This window comes from Microtus ochrogaster, chromosome 6 (genome assembly GCF_000317375.1).
Source record: "Microtus ochrogaster isolate Prairie Vole_2 chromosome 6, MicOch1.0, whole genome shotgun sequence".
In the NCBI taxonomy this organism is placed as follows: domain Eukaryota; kingdom Metazoa; phylum Chordata; class Mammalia; order Rodentia; family Cricetidae; genus Microtus; species Microtus ochrogaster.
Window position 1 is genome coordinate 60,566,070 of NC_022013.1, and position 9,596 is coordinate 60,575,665.

Consider the following 9,596-nt stretch of genomic DNA (forward strand, 5'->3'; position numbering starts at 1 on the left):
GAGATGGCCAGTTGGGATTCTGTCTCCTCCATTATTTGGCTATTTCATTTAGATTGCCTTCATATGTGTATATATTTTAGGAAGTTTCTATTGTCTTAGGTCTCCATACTGCCTCTCAAATGCCCCTTAAATTTTGCTGTCTTTTCTCACACAACTCCTTGTTCCTCTTCCCCATTTTATCCCTTTCTAATCCCAGTGTTTCCCTTTCATCCATATCTATGAATTTTGTTTCTCTTTCCTGACAAGATCTGTCTGTTCCCTCTAGTCTCTTATGCTATATCTACCATTTGTGTTTCTATGGACTATAACTTGGCTACCATTGACTTCACAGCTAATATTCATATTTAAGTGGATACATGCCATTTTTATTTCTGGATGTGGGATATACTTCACTCAGGATGATTTTTTTTCTAGTTCCATCCATTTGCCTGCTAATTTCATGGTGTCATTTTTAATGGCTGAGTGATACTCTGTTGTGCAAATGTATAACATTTTCTTTATTTTCTTTATGCATTCTTCTGTTGAGGGACATTGATGTTGTTTCTAATATCTGGCTATTACTAATAGAGAAGCAATGAGCATGGCTGAACAACTGACTCTGTGGTGGAATGTAGCATCCTTTGGGCACATGCCCAAGAGTGGTGTTTTAGGGTTTCTATTGCTGTGAATAGACACCATGGCCACAGCAACTCCTATAAAGGAAAACATTTAATTGGGGCTTACTTACAGTTCAGGGGTTTAATCCATTATTGTCATGGTGGGAAGCATGGCAACATGCAGACAGACATGGTGACAGAGAGGTTGCTGAGATTTATATATCTGGATTGGTAGTCAGCAGGGAGAGAGAGAGAGAGAGAGAGAGAGAGAGAGAGAGAGAGAGAGAGAGCGTGCATTGGGCCTGACTTGAGCTTCTGAAGCCACAGAGCCCACAAGCAGTGCGACACTTCCTCCAACAAGGTCATAGCTACTCCAACAAAGCCACACCTCCTAATAGTGCCTGTGAGTCTATGGGGGACATTTTCATTTAAACCACCACAAGTGCCATAGCTGGATCCTGAAGTAGGTTGATTCACATCTTCCTGAAGAACTGCCACACTCATTTCCATAGCGGCTGTATGAGTTTGCACTCCCACCAGCAATACATAAGCGTTCCTCTTACTCCATGGCTTAGTTATGGTTTCTATTTCTGTAAAGAGACGCCACGACCATGGCAACTCTTATAAGGAAAACATGTAATTGGGGTGGCTTGCTTACAGTTCAGAGATTTAGTCCATTGTCATTGTGGTGGGAAGCCTGGCAGCATGCAGGCAGACACGGTATTAGAGCTGAGATTCCTAGCATCTTGATCAGCAGGCAACAGGAAGTGGTCTGTCTCACTGAGCATGCTTGGGCATATATGAGATCTCAAAGCCCACTTCCGCAGTGATGCACTTCCTACTCCAACAAGGCCACACTTCCTAACAGTGCCACTCCCTTTGGGGACCACTTTCTTTCAAACAGCCACATCTACATCCTCACCAGCATGACTTGTCACTTCTTTTATTGATCTTAGTCATCTGACAGGTATAAGATATCACCTCAAACTAGCTTTGATTTGCATTTCCCTGATGGTTAATGGTGGTGAACATTTCTTTAAGTGTTTCTCAGACATTTGAGCTTCCTCTGTTGAGAATTTTCATTCTAGATGTGTACCATATCAGGTGGTGGTGACATACACCTTTAACCCCAGCACTTGGTAGGCAGAGGCAGGTGGATCTCTGGGTTCAAGGTCATCCTGTTTACAGAGTGAATTCCAGGACAGCCAGGGCTATGAAGAGAAACTCTGTCAAAAAAAATGTACCACAGTTCTTTATTGGATTATTTGTTTCCTTGATGTCTAATACTTTGAGTTCTTTATATATTTTGGATATTAGCCCTCTGTTGGATGTGTAGTTGGTAAAAATCTCTTTTTATTCTTATTGTTTGCTTGTTTGTTTTGTTTTTTCAAGACTAGGTTTCTCTGTGTAGCCCTGGCTGTGCTGGAACTCATTCTGCAGACCAGGCTGGTCTCACACTCACAGAGATCAGCTTGCCTCTGCCTACCAAGTGCTGGGATTACAGGTGTGTGCCACCAACACCTGACACAGTTTGTCTGTTTTGTGCCAATACCATGCTGTTTTTATTACTATAGATTAGTTTGTAGAAAGAAAGAACGAAAGAAAGAAAGAAAGAGGAAAAGGGAAGGAGGGGGAAGAAAGAAAGAAGCAGGTAGGGAGCAGAAAAAGAAAGAAAGAAAGAAAGAAAGAAAGAAAGAAAGAAAACAGAAGGAAGGAAGGAAGGAAGGAAGGAAGGAGCAAACAAACAAAAAAGGGCACTGGCTGATCTTACAGAGAACCCAGGTTGGAGTACCAGCATCTACAAGGTAGCTCACAGCTATCTGAAATTGCATTTCCAAGGTATCTGACAACCTTACACAGAATACATGCAGGCAAAACACCAATGCACATAAAATTTAGAAAGGGAGGGAGGGAAGGAGGGAGAGAAGGAAAGGGAGGAAGGGAGGGAAAAAGGAAACAAACAAACAAACAAACAGAGAGCAGTAGGGTCTCTGAGGCCTCTGGGGCTCTGCCATAGAAGCGAAGACCAGTTTCTCAGGTTTTATTCCTGGTTCCTGCAGAGGGCGCCAAATGCAAGGCAGCGGTTGATTAGTGCGTCAGGTGCACACAAGGCTCCTTCATGCTGAAGTTTGTTTCCCTTTGCCTCTTCTGTCCTAAAAGTAACTTGCAGGAGGGAAAGCTTATTTGGCTTATGGACTACATCACCCATAAGTCCATCACCTAGGGAAGACAGGGTAGGAACCTAAGGCAGGAGCTTGAAGCAGTAACCATGGAGGAACATTGCCTTCCTGGCTTGCTCCCTCTTGTAGCCTCGGCTATCATTCCTGCACAACCTCGCCCAGCTGCCCCGAGTAATGCTACCTACAGTGGGCGGGGCCCTCCCACACCCCTCCCACACCAGTTAGCAATCAAGAAAATGCCCACAGGTGTGCCCATGAGCCAACCTGGTAGAGGCAATACCTTCATTGAGGGGTCCACTTTCCGGGTGTGTCAAGTGATGCAAAGTTTGACACCTTTCTTACACCAACGACATCCCAGATTCCAGTTACTGTAACAAACCACCCAAAACTTAAAGCAACAACCACGTTCTCTCATGAGTTCTCTTGCTTAAGGTTTGGAACCACACTTAGCCAGGCAGGTCTGCTTCTGTGCCTTCATTCATGTATCCGGCACCTGGGTGGGCATGGCTGGACGGCAGGTCATCTGGACCCATCAGGCACAAGGCCTGCATGACCTTGCACAGCCATCTAATAAGAACTGGCTTTCTTCTGAAAAACTGGCTCCCTCTAGGGATATTCTGAGAAACTGTGTGCCGTATGGCTTAGCTTGAGGAGACCATAGTATTCCTTTGGTCAAAGCAGTCCCTCCCCTATTCAAAGAGGAGGAAGCCAGGACTTCATGGCTGGAATGGATGTGTATTTAAAGCCCCATGCCCCAGGCCCACTTTTCGATCATTTCTGCCTTAGATGCAACATTGGAAACTGGAGATAACAGAACCCTTGTAGTGTCATAAGTGACCCTTTCACACCTACAGAAGCTAGGAGAAATGGGAGGGGACCACTCTCTTCTGACACTAAGATTGTGTTTTAAGGAGAGTCGTCTGGGTCTGGGAAGGACTCAGGGTGGACCTCAGATAAAGGCAATCCATGCGGATTCACGTCCTCTGTAACAGGGAGCTGGGTGAGGTGGGGGTCCCTTATCCTACCACTCTGAAACAGGGGCTCACAGTGTTGATCTGGGTGGCTTTGAACTTGCTATGTATCCTAAGTGGACTGAATTCAAGATCCTTTTACCTCCATCTCCAAGTATAGGGATCGCAGATGTATGCGGCTACACCCAGCTTTACTACTGTGTCATATGCTGGGTGACCTCTGCCCCTGAACCTCTGGACACATGTGCAATTAACGTTGGCATGAAATCCTTGATCAGTGGCCAAGGGCCTTGACCCACACAGGTGGAAGGGCTGAACTTCACTGATGATTTCGACCGGCCTGCTCTGCTACAGGAGGTGGGTGGGGCTAGATTCCTGGGAGCAGTCACTCGGGCAGAGGCCGACCTCTACCCCGTCATGAGTTGTGCATGTTCTTCATCAATATGCTCAGTGTGCTCTCTATGCCCCTATTAGGTTGGTTGAGATTTGTGGGTTGCAGGAAATACCCAGATATGTCCTCCTGCTTTCCTTGCATACTAGTTGTTAGGCTTTCTCCAGAGACCACACTTGGCTTACAGATATGTCACCTTTACAGCTGGGTAGTGAGGCGTTCTGGGCTGGCCTCTGACAGATTGTGTCCCTGGGAGTCAGCTGAGCAGAACAGGGGCCTCTCGCTGGTGGTGAAATCCTCAAAAGCCGGTTCAGTACTGAAAGTGTAGAACTGCAGCCCAGGAGGCGTCAAAGCCATCTTGTGCCCTGCCACTCATTAGACACAAAGCCAGCTCCAGAATTAGTGAGAAGTGACATTTCTCCCAAGGCGTTGCCACTGCAGTTCAAGTGGTCCCTTCTGAGTGGCTGCCGATTTGTTCTCGGTGCCGTTCCAGCCTTGCTCTGCTGCTGCCATCCCCTGACACTTATCACTGCCAGTCTTTCTGGCTCAGCTCCCACACTGGGAGTCCTTTGTTCCCTGAAGGTCAATCAGTACAAATGGAGCATCCCACTGTGGCCGGGGAGAACTGACCCTCATGCTGCCACAGAAACGCAGTTTCTGCTTCTAAACTAAACACAGAATTGTGTGCGTGTCTGTCTGTCTGTCTGTCTGTCTGTCTGTCTCATCTCCCTCCCCTCTCTGTTTCCTTTCTTTCCCTTCTTCTTTCTATGATGTGGGTTACAGAGATTGAACTCAGGCCATCAAGTCCAGGGGCAAGTGTCCTACCGGTTGTACCATCTCATGACTCCATGCCACCCCAAAGCCGTTTTGTCAGGGTGTTCTCTCACTTCAACAGGAAAGGAAACTAAACAGCACCCTAACCCTTACTCCCACACTTCAGGGGTCAGCCAGGTAGCCATCATGTTTCTGAAGAATTCTCAGAGGCTAGACCCAATGTAATATTGTCACCTTTGGCATTATGGGTTCAGGAACCCAGCTGTGATTAACGCAGCAGACACCTTGCTTCTGGTTGTTTAAAAAGAGGCCTGGGACCCGAAACAGGCCGAGTAGTCTAAAGGAAGAATTTAACTGGGGGCCCTGGGGGCTGAGAGCCTGTGTGGCAGTTCTCTGCCCCTCTGGGTCGTGCTGGAGAGCAGATGGTGCTCACATTAGCAAAGGAGACTCTGGCCGCAGAGAGGAGGCAGAAAAATGAAGTGGAGCCTTTCTGAACACTGTCTACCCACCACTGGGCGTCTCACTTGTGACTTGATAGATACCACCCCGTGGCTGGCATAACCTCATCGGGTTGCCAGCTGTGACTCTGAAATCCTAGTCATAATCTCAGCCACTCATGTGACAGCCTCGGGGACAGCTGAGGGAATCCCTCGCCATCTCTGCAGAGTGCCCTGTTGGGGTACAGAGCAGCATCTACACAGACGAGTTGGTAGAGTTAGAAGAGCAGCCTATGGCTAACTCAGGAAGAGGCGCTGTACCAGGTGTGAGCTCAGGAAGTATCTTCCTGTGTTCTTCTTTCCACAGTGGAACCCCTCATCTAGGTCCATGCTGGCTATAATATTACCTCAGGCCACATTTTCCTGGCACATATGGGCTCTGTGGCCACCTAACGACTCTCTAAGGCCTCAAGCACTGCTCCCTAAGATGGGAGACTTAGGACAGAATGTGTCTTAGCTAGATTGACAGGTGACACAAAGTGTCTATGCAAGATGATCCTCACTCAAGCAAGATAAGAACCAGGATTAGGCCAGTAGAACTATGCTTGGTGATCTTTGGTAAGCCTTGCTACCTCCCTGGACAAGAGTTTCCTCTATTTTCCTCAAGGAAGCTGGGTGCCCTGAATCCAGCCATCTGCAAGTCTGGGAAGTAGAACCGACTCCAATCTCTCTGCTTTATCCAGCGTCAGTAGGCACTGTCCCAGAACCCACGGGAGATCAGGTCACAGCCAGGAATCACCTTTATTCCTTGATACCCAGATAACCCAAAATAGTTCTGTAAACAGCATAAATGCCTGCCTGCAAAGACACAGCCTCTGCCTATGAAGACGCAGCTCATCTCTCTCAGGAAATACAGTTCACAGTTCCCACTTGCTGGGTAACAAAGTGCTGCCTGCTGAGTTTCCAAGACTTAAGCTCACTGAAGAGCTTTTGTCTAACAGTCCAGAGAGCAACCTAGGAGGTGACAAGGTAGGTATGTGCATTGGGGACGGGGACAAAAAGAAATGTCTTTCCAAAATAGAGCCAAACCCCACTCAAGAAATATGGGAAAGGCAGTTCTCAGATAGGTGGGGCTAAGAAAAAAAGGAAGCCGTCAGGCACACAGGAGGAAAGACAAGGGTGTGCGAGATACAGGCACGGAAGAGGTCACAGGGCCCTTCCAGCAGGCAGCAAGGACTCAGCAGTGGAGCCACAGACTGGGAAAGCCAGCATGAGAAAACACCAGCACCTGCCCTGCTGAGGGTGTGTGGAGTGAGTCTCCCACACAGGACACGATTGTGAAGGGCACTGTCAAGGCAGAGGCCACGATGACACCTGGGATGTGACGCTGTCACCACTGTCCTTCTGGGAACTTCAAGAGGGGGAAGGTTTCTGTTCCGACCTGGTTATGGCTTTCTTAGTACTTCCAACTCCACACAAAGTTGTGGCTCTGACCAGTTGAAGGGTCCCTCGGTAGGTCTGAAGCTGGGAGCTGCACCACGAGAACATGCTCACCTCCTGTTTTGTGGTTCTTAAATCTTGAGAAACCTAACAGTTGGCTGCCTTGGGTAAGAATGGCTGTTGGAGATCTGAAGGATGCAGAAGCCAGTGCGCCAGCACTCCCAACCCCAGATGAGAGCAGAACAAAGCACATGAGCCCTGCCGATTCCTGTATGAATAACAGTGCTAAGCCAAGTCCATGGCCTGAGACGGCATCTTTCCAGAAGAGATAAGGCATTACAGCCAGCTGCTTAGCCAGATGAGGGAGGGGAGTCCCAGGACGGACATGGAGAAGATTTCTGGTTCTTTTAATTAAGACAGGATGCAGTGGTCCAAAATTCTCCCAGTCAAACTGAGTCAAAAACACATCTTAGCAGCAAGAGTGTATTCTTGTTTCGTCATATGAAGGTCGGTAGACACTGGCCAAGGAGAGGGTAAGGCCAGCTTGATGTGAGAGGCAGAGATACAGCCCCCAGTTACATGGGCTGCAGCCCACCTGTTCCTCGAGCTCCTCACGTGAAGTAACGACAGGGTGTGGAGTCGATGTAGCAGTACTGGGTGCACCGAAGGTCTCCATATGATCTGAGGGAGGCAAGGGTACCAATCAGGGCAGAGACAGCAACAGAGGGCATAGCGGGCTGGGAAAAGCACATTCTAGAAACTGCCATGCCCCTCGCTGAGAGCTCAGACCTAGGAAAACTCTTCTGCCTCATTTGGGGTGTGGAGTCCAGGAAGGCTGAGTTGGTCTCGAGAGATTTCTGCTTTGAGATCTAGTAGAGGGACTACGGTGGGCGGGACCGTTAGCCCAGATGTTAATCCATCATCTATGTGACAGTTACAACCTCCCTTCTAATGCCTAAGGGTGTCCAGAGCTATCTGTGACATCACTTAGTACTAATACAAATGTCCTCTATTTGTGCCCAAGGGGCAACACTGGCCTGGTAAAACTGCTAAGCTCTTAAAATTTGGCTACGGTGACTGAAGACCTGAATTAAAAATTCTAATGATCTTAGAATTGAGTTGCTGCATGGAATAGGGGCTGCCGTGTTGGAAAGTGTATCCCACACATCTGCAAATGTAAATGATAATCCCCAGTGTCTTGTCCACACGCATTCTCAACCTTATCTTGGAAGCTCAAGAGATCAGAGGAGCAGCTCTGGTGAGCTAGTAAATAAGGCCCAGGCTCCATTCAGCTATTAACTCTGAGTCAGATGCTGACACTATATGACTCTATAGAGCTGGTTAGCAGCTCAGTCAGGCCAGATCCAGTAGGTGGCTGTTAGGAGCCTTCCCTAGCTCAGGCGTGGGGCAGTGCACACATATGTAGTGAGACCGTGGCCGAGCCTACCCAGGGTTGGAGTCTGGGGGTGGCTGGAGGTGTGCCACTCCTTCAGCCAGGTTGCATATGCTAATGTGTGTTGGAGGGTGAGTGTTGAGAAAACCCCCGAGAGTACGGGGTGGAGGTGACTGTGGGACAGGTGATGTCTATTCCCCAAGCTGCTGAAGGTCTGCTGGAAGGTAAGGGTTGGGAGCCAAAGCTGAGGACATCGTTCTCAGGAGAGACTGACTCAGTGATCTAAAAGGCAGCAGAGGAGTGGCTCGCTAGAGCACCGTGCAGCTGAGTCTGTGAAGGTCAGGGGAGCACGGGACAAGTTAGCATTATTCTGTACTAGGGAAGGTCGCATTCTGGACAGGGGGCTGGGGTCTGGGGAAGCAAGGACACTAACACATTTGAATATCCACTGAGCATTCTCCAAGGTAGCAGGTCCTTGAAGGGGATATTTTCTTGGAGCGACTATGAACTGGCAAGATTAGATATTTTTCCCTTTATATTTTAAAAATTATGTGCATGTCTCTCTCTCTGTGTGTGTGTGTGTGTGTGTGTGTGTGTGTGATGGGGTTAGGAGTGTGTCATGGTGTATATGTGGGTGTCAGAGTACATATCTGAGGGGTCAGTTCTCTCCTTCCACCTGTCCACAGGTTCTGGGGATGAAACTCAGGTCACCAGGCCAGCATGATAAGTGCCTTTACCCACTGCATCATCTTGCTGGCTCTCCTTTTCCTTTCTTGTGGAACTGGGCATTAAATCTGGGCTTACTGAGTAATATTTTAAGCCCCTAATGTCACATATTAATTCTGGAATGATCTCGTTTAGATTTGTGGGAGGTGGTTCTTGTGCTCTGGGAATTGAGTTGGGTAGATGACAGACAGGGTTGTGAAATGGACTCATGCTGCCCGCTGCCCTCCTCTCTACTTCCTCCCAGATCACAGCCCAGTACCACCAGGGCTAGCAGGCCCAAAGCCTGCTCTTCTCCCTGCACAGGGTGATGCTGAGGGCTGGTGACTGCTCTGACTGCTGCCTCTTGGGCACTGTGACTATTATGTTCTCACTAGGGGAGCATGGATTCTATTCTATCCTACCTCACTGTCTAGAAACACAAAAAGCCATTAATATCAGTGAAGGAAAACAGGAAATGGGAGATGCTGGAAGAGTGTGGGAGGCCTCCCTACCCAGGGAGATAGGTCTCGCATGTCAGGTAGCCAAAGTCAGAGCCGTCACAGTCCTCCACGCCCTGGTGCCGGTAACCGTCTCCACAGTAGGCCCGGTGACAGTCTAGGGGAACAAAAAGTATAACCCTGAGAAAGGGCAGGGTGGAACAGGCTTGCCCACACAGTAAGGACACTGTTGCCCAGTGGAGACCCTACAG

General features: G+C 48.5%; 1 protein-coding gene across 1 annotated transcript in view; it reads right to left on the minus strand.

The window, feature by feature from the left end:
- Positions 1-6,144: 6,144 nt before the first annotated feature.
- Positions 6,145-9,596, minus strand: part of Colq (collagen like tail subunit of asymmetric acetylcholinesterase) — a 68,076-nt gene continuing 64,624 nt past the window's right edge. Inside the window, exons 16-17 of the mRNA XM_005348653.3 lie at positions 9,400-9,502; positions 6,145-7,470 (exon numbers count right to left, since the gene is read on the minus strand). Coding sequence (XP_005348710.1) covers positions 7,401-7,470; positions 9,400-9,502 — 173 coding nt within the window. The 3' untranslated portion in view covers positions 6,145-7,400. The remainder of the gene's footprint in view (positions 7,471-9,399; positions 9,503-9,596) is intronic.